Source organism: Dicentrarchus labrax, unplaced genomic scaffold (assembly GCF_905237075.1).
Source record: "Dicentrarchus labrax unplaced genomic scaffold, dlabrax2021, whole genome shotgun sequence".
NCBI classification, from domain to species: Eukaryota; Metazoa; Chordata; class Actinopteri; family Moronidae; genus Dicentrarchus; species Dicentrarchus labrax.
In genome coordinates, this window is record NW_026136706.1 from 12,908,834 (window position 1) to 12,933,746 (window position 24,913).

At 40.2% G+C, this 24,913-nt stretch overlaps 1 protein-coding gene across 9 annotated transcripts in view; it reads right to left on the reverse strand.

Annotated features, from left to right (window-relative positions):
* Nucleotides 1-82: 82 nt before the first annotated feature.
* Nucleotides 83-24,913, reverse strand: part of abca12 (ATP-binding cassette, sub-family A (ABC1), member 12) — a 65,088-nt gene continuing 40,257 nt past the window's right edge. For all 9 annotated transcript variants that reach the window (XM_051403527.1, XM_051403526.1, XM_051403519.1 and 6 more), the window contains 23 exons: nt 24,028-24,185; nt 23,074-23,307; nt 22,699-22,846; nt 21,962-22,208; nt 19,902-19,991; nt 18,724-18,811; nt 18,446-18,573; nt 17,288-17,375; nt 16,817-16,925; nt 14,605-14,659; nt 12,719-12,896; nt 12,295-12,410; nt 10,357-10,519; nt 9,842-10,095; nt 9,167-9,371; nt 8,884-8,993; nt 8,117-8,267; nt 5,028-5,162; nt 4,285-4,388; nt 3,936-4,028; nt 3,681-3,786; nt 1,416-1,553; nt 83-945 (listed from right to left, as the gene is read on the reverse strand). In XM_051403527.1, the coding sequence (XP_051259487.1) occupies nt 841-945; nt 1,416-1,553; nt 3,681-3,786; nt 3,936-4,028; nt 4,285-4,388; nt 5,028-5,162; nt 8,117-8,267; nt 8,884-8,993; nt 9,167-9,371; nt 9,842-10,095; nt 10,357-10,519; nt 12,295-12,410; nt 12,719-12,896; nt 14,605-14,659; nt 16,817-16,925; nt 17,288-17,375; nt 18,446-18,573; nt 18,724-18,811; nt 19,902-19,991; nt 21,962-22,208; nt 22,699-22,846; nt 23,074-23,307; nt 24,028-24,185 (3,203 nt within the window). In that variant the 3' untranslated portion in view covers nt 83-840. The remainder of the gene's footprint in view (nt 946-1,415; nt 1,554-3,680; nt 3,787-3,935; nt 4,029-4,284; nt 4,389-5,027; nt 5,163-8,116; nt 8,268-8,883; nt 8,994-9,166; nt 9,372-9,841; nt 10,096-10,356; nt 10,520-12,294; nt 12,411-12,718; nt 12,897-14,604; nt 14,660-16,816; nt 16,926-17,287; nt 17,376-18,445; nt 18,574-18,723; nt 18,812-19,901; nt 19,992-21,961; nt 22,209-22,698; nt 22,847-23,073; nt 23,308-24,027; nt 24,186-24,913) is intronic.

A 24,913-nucleotide genomic window follows, 5' to 3' on the forward strand; every position in this document is an offset into this window, starting at 1 on the left:
CAGCACAATAAAAGATCTTTGAATGTTATCCGACGCTCAAACACAATAAAAGCATGTAGGCTAATAGGCATATGAACAGCGGTTGCATTTGAAAAATAGCTTTATTAGAATAATAAAAAATAGGCTTGATACACAGGTCCATGAGCAGGCAAGAGTCCATTAAATATTCAGTACATTCATTCTAGAAATTACTGTAAGTATGCCCTTATTGGAAGTGTTAATAAGTAAGGGAAAATTGCCTATTAAGGATATTCTTCTGATCATTTTCTTTTGTCACATTTCATCCAGTAGCCACAATAGCATCTACCTTCAACTAAAATTTCCTTTTTAGGCATGTTGTATATTTAGTGCATAGGTGTTTTAAGATGAGATAAAATCAGGTTTTTGTCAACATTAAGTTGAAATAAAATTGATTCTAAATAGGAAACTGGTTTTTTTGACTATAGTATAATATTCTAATAGTAAACAGAGACCCACCAGAGAAAGAAATTAATAGCATACAAATTAATGTCATCCTTCATAAATAATAAGATCAGTAGAATTAAAGAAAGACTTGTAAGATAGGAAAAGGGTCAATAAACATAAGACTTCTGTGCATGTATGCAAATGTGCATGAGTTATTCTGCTCTTCATTAATAGTTTAATTTATTAAGTATAGACATAAATTACCCTTCATATGATCAACCAAGGCATTTTCATGAGATAATCAGTATTTCTAAAACACAAATGGTTTAAACTCTTACTTTTTACATAAAGGGCAGATTAAAGGCAGATTTACTTGAAGAGACTGTGTTTCATTTCACAGTGGACAAAATGGCAAAGAAAAGATGGCAGTCAGCTCTATGTATCTACTGCTTTAATGGAGCCCAGGCCGTCACTTTCATCCTCGCTGTGAATTGGTATGGTTTCCCCACCAATCTTTCCCATGGCAAAGTTAATGAAGACCTGTGAAGGTTCAGTAATAATTTAAGTGCCAGGCAAATGCCAATATAAAAGACAATTATTTTTCTCTTAACTCCATTAATTTAAATTAATCTGCTGGTCAGTTTCCCTCCCCAGTCCCCCTCTTTTTAGTCTGCCTATGGTATCTTCCAATCCCAGAGCCCCAGAAGGGCAGAGTGGTTGAAGAATATCAGCACTGGCTGCATATAAAGCTCTCCCTAACTCATATTCCATTTATTCTCCCTCAGGCGTACCCTTCTGTCAGTTTCCCTCTGCCTCTTTTAAACTTTCTCAACTCACTCTTTCACTCCCACTCAGCTTTCTTCTGTCCCTGCTTCCCCTCCCACCCTCACTCCTCTTCTCTCATCTCTTGTCCCTTTTTCTTCTGTCCCTCGCTGCCATCTACCCACCCCTACAAAACCTCACACTAGTTCTCCCTCTTTCTCTGTTTAAGTCTTGTCTCTTTTCCTCACCTCATCCAGTGTGGTCTGGCTCACAGAGAAGTGTTTGATCTGCAGAGCATTCTTGTTGGACTCCAGCTGGTCGAAGATGTCAGCCACCCCTCCTGGAGCAACTGGTACGTGGTACTCCACCATAGTGGAGTGCTGGTCCTGTGTATTGGGAAAGAATGCATAGGCAGAGCGTTAAAAATTGTGAAATATACTCTTTAATTCTGTAAAATACAGTGAAAATCTGTTTATACCAAACAACATCACACATATCAACAAAATACATTTCCAAGATTGCTCAATCTTACAATAATAAAAATACAAAATTATTTCCTGAGAGGGAAATCTACAGCCTTTGTTTGTCTTTGTTTGTTTTCTGGGAACTGCTGAGTCTCTGTAATTAATTTCGTAAGGAGTATGGTCTAGACCTGCTCTATTTGAAAAGTTTCCTGAGATAACTTTTGTTATGAATTGGCGCTTACAAATAAAACTGAAATTGAAATTGTTAATCTATATACAGTATATTATACCCTATTCTATATACAGTAGGTATATGTATTTACATAAATATATATAGACACTAACTGAATTTCTGGGATGGGGAACACTAATACCTTGAACACAACTGGTTATATAATGAATTGCTTTCTATTCTTAGTTAAGAAAGAGAGAATTTAGATTTTTTGAAGAAGACACACAGGTAGTGAGGTATTAAAGTCAATAACACATAGATCATTTTATATGGATTCTTTAAAGCTGCACAAACTGACATTTTAGCAATGGATCAAATGAATATGTGTCATGTGAAATGGGTCAATTACAGTGTATACAGAAAATTATAACCCTATGCTGCAGTTCCACTCGGCTCTATAGAGTTTTTATTTTGTAACGCCTTTCAGCTCATTATGGTGGTTTTATGGCCCACAACTTTGCTGTTTTGGTCCACTCTCACCGCCTTCAACCATGTTTCTAGCTGCAGCTAGCAAAAAACCCTGACCCAATGTACGCAACCCTGCCCAACGCCAAACAACTGAAAGACAAAAACAGCAACTAGCTTGTAAACATGGTGGAGAATTTAGCTTTCTAAAGTGCCAGAGATTTCCCCCAGGAGATGAAGAAGAACAAAACAGAGCTAAATGAGGGGTGAATATTGGACTTATATTCATCAGGTGGACAAAAACATGAAATCAAATGAATGCCAATGTTGCTCCACTACTGCTGGATGTCTAAATAGGCAACTGTTGCTAACACCTTCGCCTTAACAACTTTGTATGCCGATAATATGAGCTTGTTCCACTAGCCCCAAAGTGTCAGAAAAGATCGATCTAATGCTGCTTTGAAACTGTGAACATCATTCAGCTTGATACAACGAACTCAACAAATACAACATTCACCTGCAATGTATTCTTTTTTTTCAACTTTGTAATTTTTGTTCCAGTGGAACATAGATGCACAGAACTGAACAGACAAGTCACCAGGGACAGTACAATACAGCTAAAATGTTATTGGTACAGCAGTTAGCTTTGTGTTAAGGTTACTTGTCAATAGTCCCATAGTCCCTGGAAGAGAGAATGGCATACAGAGACAACACCAAGAGGGCATCAAGTAAGGATTGCAATCTATCTAGTCCTCAGAGGGAATTAAAAATGACTGCTATTTTATGACATTCATTTAGCAAATACACATGCAAACCCAGTGTGAGCCCACTGAACAAATAAATAACAGAAAAAGGGTTATGATGGAATTATAAATATGATAATACTAGTAGACCACAACCAAGAAGGAGGAGAGCAAAAAAGAAAAAGAAAAAAACAGAAAGACAAACAATACTATAATAAGGTTTTTCCTATCTTTCTATGTAATATCTATATTCATGTGTATACATTGTTTGGAAAAATACTTACAGTAATACATACAGTCAATTTGTAAATTTCCTTTATTATCACTATCCACTTTCCTTTTACTGGTGGTTTCTTATCTTACCATTTCTTAGTTATTGCTACAAGTAATACTTTAAGAAGATACTTGTCCTGACCGTTAAATCCAATTGGATATATAAATATATAAAATATATCGTGCCAAAACTTTAATCCATCACAAAACTCATTACTGATTTTATTTCTGTTACTATCTCTTGCCAATAGGACTGGATTAGTGGACAATTCCAAAATATATGAAAGTGAGCAGGCATTGAATTGTTACATTGTCTCCACTGCAATGTATTCTTAATCTCTTTCTTTCTTCTTTACCAAGCTCTCTTGACTACTTTAGGTAGCCGGCAAAGCTCACCTTGAGATAAGTGCTGGGGAATCGGCGCTGCATGAAGCCAGTGATTGCCTCTGTGTCACTGGAGGCCTCGGCCAAGTACATCTTCACAGTAAACCCGCTGCCGAACCTGCAAAAAGAAGATTTTTTACAAACAAAGCAGTATTATTACATGTCTGAGGGGTGGCCATGAGGTGGTGGACACACAGGAGGCTGTGGAGGCGGGGGGTTGGGGAGAACAGTAATGGCTGGATTGGAGGATGAGCAGAGGTCACTAACCTGTTCTTAATGTGCTGCAGGGAGCCCAGGCAACGGAACTGCCCTTTCACCATGATAGCAAGGCGGCTGCACAGTGCCTCACACTCCTCCATGCTGAGATGCACAGACGAGGAGAGAAAGATAAAAGGTCAAACTAGGCCCTTTGAACATACAGTAATTAGCAGTTATTACTTATCCTACTTGCTATCGACAGTTAATATGTGAAAAAGCGCACTTTACCTTTTAACTGTAACTGTAATATGTATCTGTGATATCCAAAGACAAACTGTAGCAGGTGTGTGTGTGTGTGTGTGTGTGTGTGTGTGTGTGTGTGTGTGTGTGTGTGTGTGTGGGTTGCTACTATCCTAACCTGTGAGAGGTGAGGACCACGGCACATTTTCCTTTCACTTCTTCAGAGATGATTTTCCACAGGTGGCGCTTGGTGCGAGGGTCCATGCCAGAGCTCGGCTCATCCTGTGGAGAGAGGAGGAATGAGAAGAGGATAGCAGGTGTGAAAGAAGGCAAGGACGGTTCAAATCAAAAGGAGGGATCAAAGGAAAAACAAGTAGTTAATCGAGGAAGGCAGTGTGTTGCAAACAGAGTGCAGTGCATACAGAGGGCAAAGGGAAAAACAAGGGCAACAAGAAACAGTAAACACACATGCATAATTGCAAAATAGGAAGGGAGATGGGAAGGCTCAGTGTTACAGACAAAGCAAAAAATAGCAAAGGGAAGAAATAAAGACAAAGACAACAAGAAAGACAAGAGGTAGAGGAAAAATTCAAGAGAGGATGGGGAAATTAAAAAGACACAGAGGAAATGAAACAAATGGAGAGACAGAAGGAAGGAGAGAGAAGAAGAAAAGGAAGGATTTGATTGAGACATAAGGCAGAAACAAAGTTAAAAGTTACAGGGAAGACCACCCTTGGGTAAGCCCGAGAAAGCAGACTAATTAACTATATGAGATCTGTCAAGTCTAGGGGATCAATATCTTTACTTCAAAGACTCTTTAAGGAGGAACAGTAGTGTATAGTTAGTTTAATATTTTCTGTCTGGTGGCCAGTTAGGCAATTAAACAGGCAGCCACAGCGGCGCGAACAGGTGTGTCCTCACCAGGAGCAGGATCTGTGGATGTCCAATGAGAGCCAGCGCAGTGGAGAGCTTCCTGCGGGTGCCGCAACTGTAACCACCGGTAGTGATGTTTCTATGGTAGGTCAGCTCCAGCTTCTTCAGCAGGTACTTCACCACCTTTGAAGGTAGCATGCAGAGGATTATACATGACAGGCAATGTAACAAACACCATATGAAGAAGGATTACAGTTTTAAATGCACTAATCTAACCAAGAAGGCGGCTACACAGACAAGTCATTAACCCAAATGTCAATTAGCAGTATGTTTGACCTTTTAAAGTTACAGGACCAATATATTATTACATGGACAAACATCTTTAAACATCTTATTAGATGCTTAGCATGCAAGTTGATAAATTGCAAAAATAATTTCTATACAATAAACACACTAAAATCACTTGGCTAATATGCAAAGACATGATTTTTTTTCTTCTCTTTTTTTTTTTTTTTTTTTTTTTTTTTTTTTTTTTTTTTTTTTTTTTTTTTTTTTTTTTTTTTTTTTTTTTTTTTTTTTTTTTTTTTTTTTTGGGGGTTTTTTTTTTTGTTTTCTTCTTTGTTTTTTTTTTTTTTTTTTTTTTTTTTTTTTTTTTTTTTTTTTTTTTTTTTTTTTTTTTTTTTTTTTTTCTTTTTTTTTTTCCTTTTTTTTTCTTTCTCTCTTTTTCTCCCCCTCCTCCCCCCCTTTTTTTTTTTTTTTTTTTTTTTCCCCCCCCCCCCCCCCCCCCCCCGGGGGGGGTTTTTTTTTTTTTTTTTTTTTTTTAAGTTTTTTTTTCTTTCTTTTTTTCCCATTTTTTTTTTTTTGTTGTTTTTGTTGTTTTTTTTTAATTTTTTTTATTTGTTTTACCTTTCTTTTTTTAAATTCCGGGAATTATTTTTTTTTTTAATTGGTGCTATACAAATAAAATTGAATTGAATTGAATTGATTCTACCAAATAGGTTTATATGTGAAGGAAGGCAAACCTCCAACCCGTGTCTGCTGCAAATTGCTCATCAATGCAGGAGATATGTAATGATCTTGGGAGTCTACAGGGAGTCAGTAGGTTTAATGGTTGCTATGCATGGGTCTATGACCATAAAGGGATATAAGACACTTTTATAGACCAGTATGCTGTTGCCTAGTTTCTGGCACATAAGGATAAAGTCAACCCCCATCTGTGGATCCAGCGGATCTAAACAACACTGGACCTTTGAAAGGAAGTTGATTTTCCATCCCTTTAATCTATCATCATTCATGAAGGTCCTCTCTCTGGAGAGAAAGTCCAATATCCAACCACACACAATTCAAGACCTGATAACAGCAGGGAAAGGTGGATTTTCACGAAGCTTTTCTGAGGGCAAAAGGTACATCTTATTGGCTGCTTGATATTCATTTCTGTTATTGCCTCTTCCTATTCTGTCCAGTACAGCTACACTGCGAAAAACTGAGGTATCTATCTGTCCCTCTCCCATGCATATTTAATTTTGTTTGTACAACAATGACGACTTCACTTGGTGACTTTATTCCCTCTAAACTCAATGCTGTCTTGAGGCTGCAGCTTTAGAGAACAGGAACTGACACGGCATAATCTGTTTGGTCCATATCAGTTTATCCTGAAAGCAGGCATGAAAAACCCTTTAATGGCTCATAAACATTTCAGTCACTTAAAAATATCTATGCTTGCCTATTAATTACATGAAATAGTGTGCTGTAAATACCACTTCATTTTCAAATAGCTTGAGGTGATTTCCCATCGGTATGCTTTAGCCTTTTTCCCATCAGTTGGCAAGTTTGGAAACCAAATCAATGAAGCAAGCCAATGTAATAGATAGCTTTCTTTGCTTTTCCCCTGTAAGAGGATTTGCCTTTAGTGTTGATTTTTCCATATGATTCTGGGCTCACTGATCCAGGTTATTAAGCAGGTTAGTTATTACACAGTTTAGGACATAACGTACTTTAGATTAAAAAAAAAACGTATCAGCAGCCAAATTTCAATAATTAACATTGGCAACATAGCATATATCTGACTGGTTCAGATCAAAACATGTTGTTTTTTTTATGTTCGCTCATAAAAGCCCCTTTCTATCACCTTTGATGTAACAGCTCATTAAGCCTGACAAAACCATGTCAATGCGAAATGACCCCATTAAGGCTTGTCTCATTATCCACAGCTCGGGGACTGTCAGTGGGAGACAACATAAGAGGGACTCTATATATAACCTCACTTTGTGAATTAGCCTGACACCGATGCAGTGGCCATTATAACCATTGTTGTCACTATCCTGACCAGAGAAGAGGAGCTGTAACAACAGCAGTGGTGGCGATTAAAGCCAGACGGATCCATTTCTGTGCTTCATTGTCTGTGTGAGCATGTGTGTGTGTCTGTGTGTGCATACTTCTGTTTGTAACATGACTGAGATTGTCAGAGACAATCAATGTTTTGTGCTTTTGGACCCTAAACTGTAAAATGGTGTAGAGAGACTGGAACGAACATAGATAGATGTTTTTCTGCATACAATTCAGATTTGTCCTGATGTTTTCTATAAATGTTCCCAAACCTCGGAGCTGTTTCCTTTGTGTTTCTTTTTGAACAAAAAAAATCAAGACGGAAAATCAGAAATCACATCGTCTTGTTGATTGGTTGCTACGCCGATTCCTCTCATGTCAGCAGCAGCGGCAGCAAAAGACAGGCACACTCAGTAATCACCACAGAAGCAAGATTGATTAGTTCTCAGAAAGATAAATGGGAAGAATGGGGCTAAAGTGACATGTCAAATGAGATCCTCTCATCATCAAAGTATCGTTTAAATGTAAATTTGTCTGCAGTGAAGCACACAGCATCAGCTTAATTCTGAAGTTTGGATTGCACGAGCTGACAACAAAAGCTTTTCCATTTTGCCCCAGATAGTACAGCTTTCAGCGCACATCACTCAACACTTAACACGCACTCTGATTCAGTATGCATGGAAGCACTGACAGTTACTAGTCTTGCAGTGGGAGTGCACCTTTGAATTTATATCAGATCCCGTGTCATTTTGTGGATGGTGTTGTCACTAACCGGAGCTTTGAAAAGCAGCGCAGAGTCAGCTCTTTCTTACCCCGTCTAACTCCTTCTTTGAGATGCCTCGTATGCGACCGTAGAAGTACAAGTGCTCTTCTCCAGTGAGCAGATCGTCCAGTGCATCCACTTGGGGACAGTAGCCGATGTTAATTCCCTCGTTGCGGCACTCCATGATATCTACCAACCGCCTGGGGGAAAAAAGACATATAAGAAAGACATATTCTCTTAAATGGCATCCACCACACATGGTGTAGGTGTAGGGCAGGGTGTTCTGTTGGCCATGCTGTCTGTAGTGTGCTGTGCTGGGAATACCCAACACACAGCTCAACAACAACAGAGCTGTAATAGGGAGCCAGACTCAAGAGCACAGTGGGGGTTTATACCTGTATAGGAGAGTCTGGGATACAGCTGCTACTTGTTAAATCCCAAACCATTTTGGTTCGAATTTTGGCTGATGCGAGGCAATAACATCCCTCATTTGTGGATATTTGTGTTATGCAAATTGAATCTAGCTCAGATTCATTAGACTGTGCAGCTTGGGCACCTGCAAAAATTCAATCAAAGCAGTGTCTTGTGATGGGTTTTCTTCTGTCATCTCCTCTGTAGTGATTCTCATGAATAATGTTCAGTTTTCAGGAATACATTTTAAGTATAGGCCTACAGATGCTAACCTGATGTGTTTAGGAAATGTGCATGCAGTGCCACAAGTATAAACAGAAGGCAAAGCAAGACAGCACAATATAACAAATAAAGGTTGCATTGTATGTGTTTGATGATGAACAAATAAATTCATGAACAACTTACCCGTCCCAGTCCCTGATCTGTGCTGAGCCATCAGTGGGGCTAACATCTCCCGTCAGCATCTTGAAGGTGGTAGTTTTTCCTGCTCCGTTCACTCCCAGCAGACCGAAGCACTGTAAGCAAACGCCCATTGTTTAGTCATCCTGAAGCATTTCTCCACTTTACAGTACTATAATACTATAATCTCACAACAGGTTGATAGAAGTCATTACTTATGTCCCTTTTGTTATCCTACTGATTCAGATGGATTTAGTCATTCATATTTCTACTATGGGTAAAGGCTTACCTCTCCTGCCGGGATGCCCACAGAGAGCTTCTTAACAGCAGGGACCTTCTTCTTGAGGTGTTGATAGACCTTAGTGAGCTGGTTGACCTGTAGTAAGTCTGAGCTGGCTGCTCCACTGGACACCCGTAGGTGCTCAGCCGCCACATCCTCATCCTCATCTTCACAAGCCCCCTGGGGCACTGTCTTTCTGCTGCAAATCAGATGCCTGCAAAGGGAGATGGATTTTTTTATACATACTATTAGGTGTTACAGGTAAGTTGAGTTGAACTGGCAGAGATGCAGAAAACAACCCATTAAATCTGTGATTGACTGAAACTTGGTGCCAATCTTCGGAGCTCAATATTTTTGGCATTAGGACATGTATCTTTGTTGTTTTATTATTTTCTTTAGTTACTTAAAAGGGACACATATTCAACCATACTCATGTGTCTATTTTCTGCATTTTTTTTCCCTTTCTGGGCTTCAAGAGGATTATAAAATGCAGTGAATTGTGTCTTTCAGTAGAAAACAACTTTTGGAGGTAAAGAAAGCACTTTGTGGTGTGATATTCAGGAGAAATGTATTTAGTTCTACATTCTGTACATACAAAATATTCTCAATTCAATTACAAGGCTGGTCGTGTATCACGCTCATTCACGGCATGGCCACACTGTCTCTCTCTACTGCTTTCCTCACCTGACTTTGCGCATGAGGAACTTGTTGAGCAGGAGGCGCAGGGTGAACAAGACCAAGCCTTGGATGAAGGAGGCGATGAACATCCAGCCCAGGGCATCTAGAGAGAACGGGTTCTTATAGGCATCGATGCCGTACCCACTGAGGATCTGGACCTCTATGTTCATCCTGGCCATCTGCATTAGCCCATTCCCAAAGTTGAACTGGGGGAAGATTAGGAAGGCGTAGCTCAGCTTCATGAAGATGTCCTGGATGACCTGCAGAGGGATGGACAGAACAGAAGAGATTGAGAAGTGAGGGATAGAGAGAGGGAAAGAAGTGAGGATATAAAACCTGAGAGCTCATCCTGAATTGTAATCTTCACTTCCCTGTCACTGGATATATGAGGTATGTTTGCCCTTCTCACTCCTCTGCAACTCTATATATCACTGCAGTTACAGGGAGTGGCTGGGTTTCTAATAATTAATAAACAGTCATACATATAAGCATGCATTTAACTAGATCTAGTGTATGCTGACCTCAGGGTTGCGCATTGAAATTTGACCCAGGAAGTATAGAATGGAGGTGGACATGATGGTGTTGATACTGATGAAGAGGTTGATGCACACATAGGTGATGAAGGCCATCTCTGCATCCTTGAAGACGCCTGATAACAGATACATCCAGGGGAAGGTAGCAAACCTGAGGAATTGACAATGACAGGACGCTTTAAACACAGCATCAAGTAAAAATAACTCCACACAAACACCTTAAAATAGCCTTGCTGTTATCTGGCTCGGTTGGTTCCAAATACAGAAAACTTACACAGTCCTCCTTATCTTCCAAAATGACATGACCTTGCATTTTTTTAACTGGAGTGGTCAGGATTTTAACTGACTGAACAGAGCTGCTGTGAGACTGATGAAAATAGGCACCAAAGAATACTGAAAAGGGATGGAGGAAAAATACCACACCATGAGGAGGGTAAACATTCAGTCATGACGCCAAAAGAGAGAAAGATAAATTACTTCTCCCCTTATTCCCCTGGTGGCAGAGCATCCTTTTCCCTTTTTTTTTGTTTTCTCTTTTGTCTCACATAATCTGCTTGTTCATTTGATTGGGGTGTCTGGGTCAGCGAGACGGAGAGGAAGTGAAGAAGGGAGAAAGAGATGAAAAAGAACAAAAGTAGGGTGGGGGGAAAAGAAAGAGACAGACACGAACAGATAGAGCCAGACAGAGACAAAGCATCTGCGTGCCATGCCCAAAAAAAAAGGTGCTGGGTAGGCAGACTGCGGGTGCCAAGCCATGACAAGGAACAGAACCAAGAAGGCTGCAGACCAGACCAGGTGGGTGCAGCCTGACAGATGGAGCACTGTGATTATTCATTGCTTGGGAGGGAGACATCTGTCTGATAAATGAGAAGCAGAGTGCTGACTTGGCCTCCTAAGATCTGGGGCTCAGGACGAGGCCTGCAACAGCAACAGGAAACATAGGAGACTAAGCTTCAGCTACAGTTGGTGAATGGTGTAAATAATCTCAGTGATCCAGATGCGGGAAACACGGCATGTCATTGGTTTGACACCTTTCCAAAAATCTAAATCTCATTGATTTTAAAAACCTTGGTATCTCGAGACCGTAGCTAGCTAGTCTCTCTCACACCAAGTCATATTATTTCTATTTAAGCCCTGTTGCCTCCTGATTTCCCTCCCTCCCCTCGCTGTAGCGTCTTTGGCTTGAATAGGACAAACATGTTTTCCATCCTACCACCATCTGTCTTTGCAAGAAATTCTGAATAACTGAGTTATATTTGCGTTAGAAGAACAGCAGCCTCCTTATGCTCAGTGCTGTAAATCCAACCTGGTGGAACACAAAGTAACATGCAGCATAAGCTAGAAAACACAGTGTGTATGTGAGGACATTCTTTTGAACATTTAGAAACCCTGGATGATTTGGGTTTGAATGTAGCTGAAGGTTTTGGAGGTTACGGCAAAGACAACCCACTATTTTCTCGAAAAACAACTAAACGGACCCAACAAGTTGCAGTCCACCGCAGAATAATATTGAATAAAAATATTATTTCTTACATAAGCTTACATACATCATACACTGTAATACATGTAAATTATATTCGTCATTAGCTGCATCTTTGCACCTCCAGAGTTTGTGGTACTTATCACTTTTATTTTTGAAGCTGTAAAAAAACATAGTTTTCCTTTAACAATGAAGCAAACAGACATCGACATATTTAGTACAGTGGCTTTGTCTCTGAATGTTGATTTGTAAGCCTCATGCGACCTTTTCCATAGTCAAATTACTTTCGGTCAACAATGTCACAAACAAAACAAGCCAAAGGACAAACAATGCCATAAACTGACATCGATTTTTTTTCAGTGAGCTTTGTAAATCCACCCCCTAAAATCCCTGTGAACACATCATTAGACTGCACAACATGATGTTGTGAGGCAAAAATTACTCACCCAAAGAGCACCAGAAGCAGCGTGACGGCACCCAAATTTTGCCGATCTGTGAATGCTTCAATCTGAAAGGCTGCGATCACACCGACAGTCAAGGTCACAGGGATCAGATACATGACCTGTGGAAAAACATGGGATATGATGCAGCAAAATGAAGGCGTGCTATTGAATTGAAACATTTGGTTTTATATAAATAACGAATACATGCATTCATAATAATGTAAAAAGAGGTTGTGCTATCAATTAATTTTGATTTTGATTAATTTTTTTTTGCAATCTAAAATGTAGCATTGGACATTGATATATATTATACATATGTTCGCTTTTGCTTTTATTGAGCATGATTGATGATTGACACAGAAAGGGTTCGACTACATTTATCCAGATTAGTGAGATGTTCTCCTGTTAGGTGATTCGAAGATGTTACCATGTCATAGAAGTAGTTCACAGCCCAGTAGAAGGGCTCACTGATGCCAGCGATGTGCTGGAGCCTCTTGGAGCCGCTGTGGTGCTCGTTGACTTCATAGATGGCAAAGCTGGCTGTCGTGATTGAGTAACCCGTCAGCACACACATAGCCACTAGGATCTGGAGCATTCCCTGGACACTGTAAGGAAAAAAATGGGATCATTCAGATGTCAGTCACAGCACTGACATCATTAATTATCATTCATGTCTGTAATTAGTGAATTATTCAACCCCAGCAATTCTTAATGTATTAATCATTATATTCCTGGATCCTTAACAACTGTATTGTTTTATTTTTTTATTTTAACCTGTTTCTGTATTGTGCAGTTACTACAAGTGCACAAATGAATCAATATACTCTGGTGTGCAGAGTCACTTTGAATGAGGCAACCTGGTGTCATTTTTCCAGAAAACAATGACCCATTTCAAAACCCTTCTGCAAACTATCATTTCATTCCCTGCTGGGGCCTGACTCATATGAACTATTGAAGTAGCTCACAATAATTGGAATTTCATTAATAACAAACAGCTTTGTTAAAAGAGATGCTTGTGCTTCGCCTCTGACAAGATAATAACTGTAAAAGAAACAGATGGCTCCATATAGAGAACAACTTCACACTGCTCTTGTTGTATAGGCGGTAGGCCAACTGTGTTACTGTGAAGCTGCAGAGCCTATTGTCCAGACTAGACCCCAGACTACCAGCTGAGCCTTTGATCCCTCGGTTACTCTTCAAGCCAGTGAAAACTTTCTTGAGGCTGCTACCTGTTCATCTCCCATGCTCTCTATCCCTGCCCTGCACGCTACTGTACTACTTTTAACTCTCTCCTCTGGCCGGGGCACACCACCACCAACCAAATAGAACAAGCTACACAAGGCTGAAAAAATGGGACGACGGTGAAGCTGACAGAGTGACCGAGTGGGAAGGAGAGAGAATAGCAGAGAGTGACATGTGGTGGGCGTTTTAGGGCAGCACTAACTACGGAGGATAGACAGCAGCAGCAGCTACTGAACGGGCTTGTTATCAGTATGGCCAAGATAGCCTTAGAAATTCTCTGGTGGCCAAAACTACACCGTGAGACTCAAGACATTTGGAGTAATACGCCTGTTGTGTCTTTAACTGAAGAAGCAGAATATCTCCCTGGAAGGAGGGATAATTGTGCACACGCAGTACCTCAGTAGGCCAACAGCTACGGAAATGCTATACACATAAAGAAATGTGGTGTATGTGGAGAAACTGAAGGGCAGTAAACACAGGGAAATGGTCAGTGAAATGGTTAGAGCTAATAAGGCTCTGGAGAGGACAGACGTTCATGAGGCCACAGCTTTAGCTCAACCCACTCTTGGAATGATTTATTTGATTTGATCCTCTGGAACACACGCACATCTGCATACGTACATGCAAGCGCACACACAAGCACTCATTCCGCAGTCTGGGTCTCTAAAGCAGAATGTGGAGTATTTTAAATAAACTCATTTTGGGAAGTAGGGTAGAATCAATCCACCTCTGTGCCACCTTCAGGGTAAACACTCATTATATTGGGACTCTGATCAATAGTGCAAGCTCAGGGAAATCCATTTAGAAAATCAAATATGGGTAAATACTGCTGTCATGTACCTCCCTGCCCCGAGTCCACCCTGAATTAGATGTCCTGAATTGAACAGTAGGATGCTTCCATAATTTATTGTGGGCTCAGCCAAACAACAGCCAATTATATTCATCATGACTTGACTAATTTTGAGATATTTTCACCTATTAGAATGCTAATTAGAATCTATTCGCAAGTGCGGCCACTGATGTTGTTGAATACTGACAGACAGAAGAAAGGATTTAAAGTGGAGTCCTTACATTGCATCTTCATCATCCACCCGGCCGAAATAGGGGTGACTGGAAACTGAAATGGCTGTAATGGAAAGAAATAGAATATTATGTTAGCGGTAGAAAAACAACAGCATACAGGCTATTTTTCAAGCACAGGAGCCAAATGAGCAATGATGTTCTCTTAGCCAGGGACACACTTAATTGAAAAATATAGTGCAAGATGATTTCATTTGCCAGTGCACACAAAGGAAATTGAATTTTCTTTATCATTTTTTGGGGGCTTCTAGATGCTCACAGACATGAACTACTCCCCTACATGGCTCTGCTTACATTTCCTGAGATAGGAGAGTGTGAGCACATCCAAAGCACAACAACCCTAGAGCAAGCTGGACGATCAGTGCCTTACTCAAGGGCACTACGGTAGGATAGATGGGTTCTATTGACTGATCCAAATCTGATAATCATTAACATTACAACATCATCATTGTTTTTGATGTTCCCAGATCTGGTCGGTAGTTTTTTTCCAATGAGAAACAACTACCAAGGCAACTAACAATTATATTCATTGTGAGCTGCAGCCGTCTGTTATGTTATTACAAAGGGCTAAGAAAACCACCAAATATTCCCATTTGAGAAGCTAGAACCGGTGGGTTTTTTTGCCAATTTTCCTTAAAACAATTTTTTTTCTGTTGATTGACTCATAGACTAATTTTAATAAATTAGAGAAATTGGTCATGATCTACATCATTTTCAGAATATTTTAGTTCTCAGTGCCTCAAGCTAAGAATCCAAGTTCCAGTGTGTGACATTTAGGAGGATCTATTGGCGGAAATGTAATATAATATTCATAGGTGTGTTCATTAGTGTATAATCACCTGAATATATTAAACGTTATGTTTTTGTAAGACTGAGCCTTTTATATCTACAGACACTGTGGGTCGCCTTCCATGGAGTCTGCCATGTTGAAGTGCCATGTTTCTACAATAACCAAGAAAGGATAAATACTGGCTCTAAATAGGGGCATTTATGCGTTCAATGGTCAGCATAGTTTCTCCATCGTGCTTGGAAGGGGAGGGTGAAGCGAGGGAGCTGCAATCCGCATATACAACACTAGATGCCACTGACTAAATCGTACACACTGGACCTTTACATAAGGCTTCTTTTTCAGTTCATGACTTGTAAAGGTGGATTATTAAACAGTTGAGTAACTGCATTTTTTCTCTGTGGGATGGGGCAAACAGACTTTTAATACAAAACAATGTTGCATGTGGGAGTGATCAGAATCTCTACTGTTGACAGCGGACAGGAGTGTGATGGCACTGGGCAGTGGGCGGTTAAGGTCAGAAATCCTGCGAGAGACACTGTTTGATGCAAACCTCAAAAGGGTCCCAACCCAGAGTTGGTACTGCAGTACACAATGTGAGGGTTAGGGCTTTAGATTTGACAGATAAACCATCACCTTGAAAAGTAATCTCCCTGGATCTCCACCCCTGACACCCCCCTCCGCCACCGCTGTGAGATAGCAGGCAACATTTAAATGATTACACTATAGCCTGGAGCACTTTTATCATCCGGTGGGGAAGAAATTTGTGTGTGTGCGTGTGCTACTGTGCATGCACTGTTGTGTTTTTATGAGCATTTCTTCATGTGTTTGTGTGTATGTTTGTGTACTCCTGCCGCCAGGCAGATGGTCAGGGTGATACTCAGAGCTGAAACAGTACTGAAAACGTGGGCCAGCCTCGATCTCTTTAGCATAGCTCCCCAGTGAGTGGCCCTCATCAGTATTCAGCATGCATAGTGATGTGAGTCTAAGGACACACAGCACCCCCTGGCTTTAATCCAGTGAAATGAACCATGAGTAAACACACTGTTTACAGCTCTCTTTATATTTAGTATAAAAAATGCACTGGGTGCTCAATCAGTAGCACCTTCCGAGATAGATAGATTTTCCCAATGCTGATGTGTGCATTCCTTTTAGCTCAATCCCACTCATTTTCTTCAGCTTATCTTTCACAATAACCAGGGAGTATTGTGTGTCCACATGAATTAAGGTCAATACCACTATAAATATGTTTTCTAAAATCAACAAACAATAACAAATTTAGATTAGATAGCAGTAATCTTTACCGTTCTTGCCTTTGAACGTATAGAATCACTGCTCAATCTAACTAAAATCTCACACTGTGTACTGTTTTACATTTAATAAAAAAATATTTTCCCAGTACCAACTCTAGCTTACCATATTTACGTGGATCCTTGTCTGCTGGAAGATTGGAGCGTAGGATTAAGTTGCTGAGGCTGTTTAAGTATGCTGGCATTGTGTGGTGGCCCTCAGGATTGAACCAGACCTAAACCCATGCAAGCACAAACACAGACATGCACAGAAACCATCACTCACACTGCTACAGATCAGGATATGTAAGTCTACTACATTTTTAAAATATACTATCCAAATGTTTTGGAAACAAGGCAATAAATGCAGACGTCATCATGTGAGGAAATGTACACACTAAAACTGTGGCACAATTGCCGCAGTAAAGAATATTTATGATGACACTGATGGTGTAACAATGCAGCTCCATCTGTGAGCCTTGATATTGTAGCCAAACAACTTTAGCTAGGATGTCATGTTTTAACTTTCAACTACTCATCAGTACAGCAGTTAAAGTGATAATGAGACAGGCAGCAGGGAAGCAGGAGACAAACATACCTTAGACAGAGTGCGGTTTTTGGGCACCGCTGTTAGGTCCATTTGTAAGTCAGGAGGGAGCGGCATGCCAAAAGCAAAGCCACCGTACCTGAAAAAAACAAACATATATCGATCAAAACAAAGAGCTCCGAATGCCACTGAGAAATAATACGTGACACACTGTCTTTTGGATGCTTGTTTTTCTTTTGATCAAAGAATATATCTGCAGATGAGAAGAACTTTTGGATAAAAGCATCAAAACCCACATTAAAAAGTCTCTTCAAGTTTCTTCAAACCACTTTTTAACCTTGTTAAAAAAAGTGCTATATAAATAAAGTTTGTTATCATTATTATCAGAAAAGTACGGCAAACAGTATTAACTATTAACTACTAGCCTATTGCAGACATATCAGTATCATATAGGTATCGGCATATATGTCATCTGATATCCACCAATATGTTTTTTTCTGGTACACATTGAATAAAGGCTTGCTGTTTTTACAATGCTGATGTTTAGTTATTTATTTTATTTTTCTCTTCCTTCTTCATTTTCACAGAATTTCTAGAATTGGTTGATGATGTAGCCTACATTTTAATCTTATATTAACTTAATATTCTTTAATTTCATTTCATTACCTTTGCATAGTTATATCAGTCCAAAACGGTCTATTTTGTTTCTGTATATTGGCCGCCATATCAATAACATCAGCATTGTGTGAGTTTTAAGAGACCCATATCTGTCGGGCCAAATCAAAAGCTAATTAGATTTCTGCACATCCTTGTTTTATATACATAAACTTTCCTTTCGATTGTCAGTTTTAATTATCTAAAGCTTCCCAGTTGATTGATTGATATTGTTTAAAAAAGTTTGAAAGGAATAGACACTACGAGAATCTCTACATTTTCCGTTGGGTCAACTTCTACTGCGACTGAATAAAGCCAAAAGAAAACTGAGCTCCATACATTATTAGCAACCTGCCTCATGTTAACTCACCAAAATGATGTAATATTATGAAATATAATTTTAAAATGGGAAATAATATGTGATATAACTACTGATTTTTCTTGGAACATCGCTTCATATCGTTCATGCAATCATTAGCAAACTAATCGGTGAAGCAGGGGCTGAATTCTAAATGTGGTTACATTAAACCAAATATAAAGACTGGTTGCATTAACCTGTTCCTGATGTAGTCATTTGCTGTGACCATCAAGTAGTTCTCCACATTGATGCCACTGAGGTTATACACAATCTGAGATGAAGGGATGGTCTTATGGGGCGGCTGGAAGCTGCCCCCATCACAAACCTGCAGCATATGGAAAAGACAGAACACATTGCACTTGCCCTTTTGCAAACAATCACGCACACGAGCACAGGAAGACACATTTATGTGTAGAACATGAGAACACAAAAACTCACTCACTGCCACACACTGTTCTCAGTGACCCTGTCTCACCTGTTCCTGACGGGTGCATTTACAGACACTAAATGCTTTGGAGCTGTTCCCTCTGGAAGTCCACTTGCTTGTGCTTCTTGTGCAGACCCTTAAAAAAAACATTCACAACTGAAATGATGGTTCAGTAAAATAATGGGGGTCTGCAATGCGTGATAATGCCACAAAGCCCTACCTAGACTCACCCCAGAACACATTCTGAAACTGAGTTCATATGATAGCCTGCGTCATTGCTAAAAACCTGTGCACATAGAGTGGCAAAACGAAAGACCATCTGCTACCATTCATACAGAAGTTGTGAACTTGCAGTTTTCCTCTGTGAGATCGGGACCCAAATATTTAATCTGATATCAAAACACTTTTCAAAGCTGTTTAATATGTGCTGCAATATCATATTGTGTGAAATTTGCTTGTGTGGGTTGATGTTCAACTCCCGCACATTTTGTGTTCTGCCAAATGCTTCCAGGGACACTTTGTGCAGATCAAAAAGAGATTGTAGTATAACACATGGCTTTGCACACTCACATGCACACCTGTTACTTTAACACCAATGACCATATTCAGGGGATCATACAGAATATATTTAATATAAACTATGTAACTGCAGCATTCAGCACTGTGTCAGTCATTGTTGTTGTCATGTTGTGATTATAGGACATAATGAGCCAAACATGCAGTCTCTTTTGCACCATAGGATATTTCCTTCTCTCTCTCTCTCTCTATTTATTTATTTATTAGAATTTTAAAATGCATCCGAGGTCTGGTTCATGAGTGCCAACATTGATTTGAGTGCCTGTAAGGGCAAAATCTCCCCTATAAACACAGGGTGTTTATGGAATACAAATGATCCTCTCACATCACAGTTCTGCTGCAGGCTTTCAGCCACATACGTTGAGCTGAACAGCGGGAAAATAGAAGAGAGGGACATGAGAGAGACCAGGGAGAGAGAGAGAGAGAGAGAGAGAGAGAGAGAGAGAGAGAAAACAGGAATTGGTGGGAGAGACAGACTAGTAAAATGAAACAAGGTGAAAGAGAAGGCATGAAAAGAATGACAATGAGTGAAATATGAAAACACTGTGTGAGTGGAGAAGGGTAGAATACATAGGGAAACTGAGCTCAGAGCATCACCGACGAATTTATAATTTTCAGGGAAAAAATGCATTTGAGGTGTGATAACTTACGGTTTATCAGACTGGTCGAGGCAGGCATTATCGATCCCAGGGAATGACATCATGGCGTCCGTCAATTTGCTGGAGTTGGGATTTTGGTTACTGTGGAGCCAGAAAACATATAGTCTGCCTCAGTTTAAAGGTAACAAAGACATTTTAGTCATAATTACAACAATAACAACATGAAGTAACACAAAGAAAATATTGTTTCATAAGGCTCTAACATGGCATCAGCAGACAGACAGATTTGGGTTTAGTTAATATTGATTATTCAAATCGATTTTGGCGGCTGGGGCTTTATAAAGAATTAGAATTCAGTGTTGCCATTTATCAAGGTTTTCTTGGTAGAGAAACTGGTTTAAGAGCAATTTACTAACTTACAACACTGTCAATAAAATGACCAAGGGGGCACAGTCAGTGAGTCTAATATAACATCCTTGAGACATTTGATTTGCCATTTTACATTTTAGTGGATTTCTTTTATTTGAGCCCTTCCCTGCCTTTAAACACACAAAGAGGTAAGCTCATAAATAAACATTCAGATCATTACATTTGCAGTTCATAAAGGCAGGTCTGAAAACACAGTGCCCTCAGAAAGTTCATAAAATGTGACACAATAAGAGAAGACAGAAGCAGCGAGGATGAGAAAGTCTGAGGCTTCAGTTCTCTGCTGGAAAACTGTGGATTTCTGGGTTGGGAGTGAGTTGCTGGAGGAGTTCAAATATCTTGGGATCTTGTTCACGAGTGAGAGTAAAATGGAGCGAGTGAGTGACGGGGGGGTTTGTGTGGCCTCAGTAGTAAGGCAGCATTGTACTAGACTGTTGTGATGAAGAGGGAGCTGAGCCAGAAGGCAAAGCTTTCGATTTACAAACTGCATCTACGTTGCAACCCTTACCACTGGTCATGAGCTTTGGGTAGTGACCGACAGAATGAAATCGCTGACACAAGCGGTCAAAATGAGCGTCCTCCACAGGGTGGCTGGGCTCAGCCTTCAAGGAGCTCAGATAGCCAGAGGGAGCTTGGAGTGTAGCTGCTGTAGTGGTTTAGGCATCTGATCAGGATGTCTCATCTGGTTTAGGAACGCTTTCACCAGGAGGAGCAGGAAAATGGACGGATGGATGGATGAAGCATCTTTGACCATCAACTACCTACAACCTTCTTCAGTACCTCACAACCTTCACACTGATCTAATTCAAAATAAATAAATAAAAATGTCCCTTTGTATATTAAGCTAAAGAGGACTGGGCAGAGCATCTATACTGTCTTTGATATGGATTGGCACCTCAGCATTTTCTCCCATGCTACATATCTCCTTGATCAAACAACAGCACTTCTCAAGAATGAAGGTGTTCATTGCAACCTCCTGACACTCTTAATCTCTCTCTCTTTGATCTTGCATCTCAGCCGTCTTCATCACAATCATGTCTTTCGCTCATATTCTCTCTTGCTCCCCCTCCTTAAGGTCGGTCTGCCCTTCAACAAACTACGGCTTCAAATTCATTTTATAACAAGAAAGACATGCGATCCCCTTACAAATGGTGCAGGAACCCAATCAAGTAACGAGATGCAACAACTCTTCATCAAAGTTCGGGGTGTTGCACTTAAGAGCTTTGTGGTTTCAAATTTTGATCTTTTGATCTTGAAGTAGGATCATTTTTGGAAATGCCAGAACATGGCACACTACACTACAATACAACACCCTCCAAGCTTTGCCACAAACCAAGTATAACAGAGATATCCCTTGAGATACACACTGCATGACGAATAGTCTGTAGCTGTTGCCATAATTTGCCACATTTATACATTAAAACTACAAGTGTGTAGTTTTTTCCTGGAACTGCTCAGTCAACATTTGCTTGGACAAGACCCACTTTTTCAGTGTGGTTATTTGTTGCCACCTGAGTCTCAGTGGTATTGGTGTGACCTTTCCAAATGAATTGAAATAAAAGAGCAAAGCTTCAGAGTTCGATTGAACTGCTCCGAACATGCTTGGTGTAAAAGCACCCTGATTAGCCTTGTTAACTTCGGTGTACTCCCCTCCCAGTGCTCCCTGGCGTGCCATGGGGACTGACCTGAAGAAAGAGTAGCTTCGTCCAAATTTGTAAAGCGCCGGGCTGAGCTCGAGCTCCGGATAGTGTTGCAAGTCACTCTTGATGGAACTCAGGCCCATGGCAAACACCATGAACAGAACAGGAAGCAGGATCTGGGCGATCAGGCCCTTCCAGTCTCTGCGGCTGTGGTGGAACCTCTTGATCAATATGGCTGCCGTCTGCTGCCAGGCCAGGGCCATGCCCCGCACTACAGACGAACCGGTAAGCTCTAGAGGGGAAGAAATGGAAAGAAGGATTTATGTATTTCCTGTCTTACTGCCTCTATGATGCTTGCTTTTTCTCTAAGGTACACTGAGCTAAAGGTTCACTGGTAGATTATATCACAAAAATGGCAGTGCAATCCATCAAGATGGGTGTTCGAGTTGTAGAACTTATTGAACTAGGTCAGATGAATAAGTAATCTTCATATATTTTAGATTAAGTCTGAAAATCGAAAAATCGAAAAGATGAAAAATGTTTCTGCATACCGGTGACCACAGTGAACACTACATTTGATGTCACTGCACAAACAGCAGTTATTGTATAAATGCCACAATAGGAATTCAACTCTAAACTACTTTCATAAACAAATTTCAATGCTAGTCATTTTATTGGATGTGATGTGTGCAGGTGACAGATAAAACACGGATGAAAGAAGGGAAGGAATGAGGAGGGACAACAAAACAAGTATTGGGTGAGGTAAAAGTGTGTGAACTCACTGATCTTGTCACCAAAGCTGGAGATGCTTCCACTGAGGTCTGAAGGGAAACTGTCGATGGATCCAGTGTCAGAAACAGTCTCTGAGATAGACAGGGGGCTGTCCTCCGACCCAGCTTCTGTGTTGCCGTGAGTCAATTCGAGGAACACCTACACAGATAAAAAGAAAACATTAGAATTTGTATGTCAAACAGCTTCTCAGTACAATTTTACGACTTGTGATTATGCACACAATATGATCATGTTCACAAGCACAAGCACATTTGTAGCTTCCCTATTTTATACAGGGAAATAATTAATTGTACCTCAGCAGTTGAGCCTGTTTTCTCCACTGTGTCTCCAGTGTGTTTTGTGTGCGTGTGTGTGTATAAGTTTACCTCCTCTAGGGTGGTGTCAGAGATGCCATAGCCTCCTAGCTGCAAGGCATCCAGGTTGGAGTCCAGCGCAGTCAGGAGGGAGCGATATGAGGAGGCGTTGGATGAGGTGAAGGGGGGCAGTGAGTAGACCAGGTCGCCCCCCTGGGCCTCCTTCAGTCTTGCTTCAGGTACATGAGCTTGGATGAAGGTTTTCAGTTCAGCATTGTCAATCTGCTCCGATTCTAGGTTCTGCATCTGCAGATAGAAAAGTAGGATTAGGTTATGAAATGTTTAATATTCAAGATCAAACAGATTTACTTGGCACAACTACAAATCAGCTGCCAGTGTCCTTAAAATCATTATCATTATTATTTTGTATTTTTTTGCATGCTTCTGTTTTTTGGGACATGTATTTTGACCAAAATATGAAACTAGCATATAGGACACTATATGGGATAGCAGAATGCTTAATAATCCGGCATATAGTATGCTGAAAAAAAGTATGAGCCAGTTTGCAGCAGTCAGCAGAGCATTACTTGTTATGGATTTAGCCCATTTAGCAGTTTTTCCATATATCTGATACAAAATCACATTATTGCAATATGTATTGTGTGTAACTTTAGTGTCCAGTGTGGCAGAAATAAAACCTAGGATTTGTTTACACACAGACAGATAATAATAGAGTGAAATGCTACTATTTATGCTGGCTGTGCATTGCCCAAGATGTGTCATTGTTAATAGAAAGTCTGAGTAAAATGCATCAGAGGTATGCTGTAGCTTACAGACTAACTCACTCACTTAACACTTACTTATTATGCTATAATCGAACCAATTTTCAACCTACTGGTTCCTTTGACCAGAAAGAATGTTTGATAATCATGATAATTTCATGTTGGGGAAAACAAAGTCAAAAACACAATCTTGCAGCTGTGCTCAAGCCAAACATGATGACGGGATTCCTGTGAGGATGAATACCTTCTTGGTGAGAGTGAGTTTGTAGCCCTGACCCAGCTGGTCTTTCAGGTGGAAGGGGGATCCGCAGCATTTTAATCCTCCTCTCTCCAGGAAGGCGATGCGGTCGCTCAGTACTTCAGCCTCATCCAGGTGGTGGGTGGACATGATGATGGTGCGATCTCGGAGGACACACACATAAAACAATCTGAATAATTTTGCATATGCATTATTGTACCATTCCCTAACCCATAACTATAACTCAACGGAATAACGAACAGTTAAGTTAAATGCACACAGTACGGTTATGTTTACCAACCAAGCTAATCTGCAAAGCTTTGTAGGAGTTTTAAGTGTAGCTGCCGGCACACACACATTTGCGACAATACACAACCAAACACCAGACATTACAAAGACAAAGCCACACAGAAGCTGTGTCATTCAGATACAAATTATCAGAGAAACAGGCACACAAACAGCAAGCGATGCAGAAAGTTTATTTTGAAATAGATTCCCCTGGCACTGAAATCTCACTAACATCTGAGACAGGGCCAATTACACAGGATATTTTCCACATCTACGAATACATGACATTTAACAGTCTCCCTGTCATTACTGCTGCTACCCTAAGAGAGCCTAAAGAAAAAAATACTGCTGGATTCCTTTAAGATTAATTAAATGCTAAATTTAAAGTCAGGAGCCTGAGCATTGGAAAGCCCTCCAGAGTCGGCTCCAGGTTCATTGCTCTTTCCTGTTCTTCTACTCCTTTCCCTCTTAGGAAATAGCGAGAGTTTGCATTGTGTGTGCTCTACAAGCTTAGACTATGTTTGTGTCCTCATTGTCATTCAAGTTTGATAGGATGAAAATAATGCTATACAATTATTTACACATTTATCGTGTAATTGTTAAA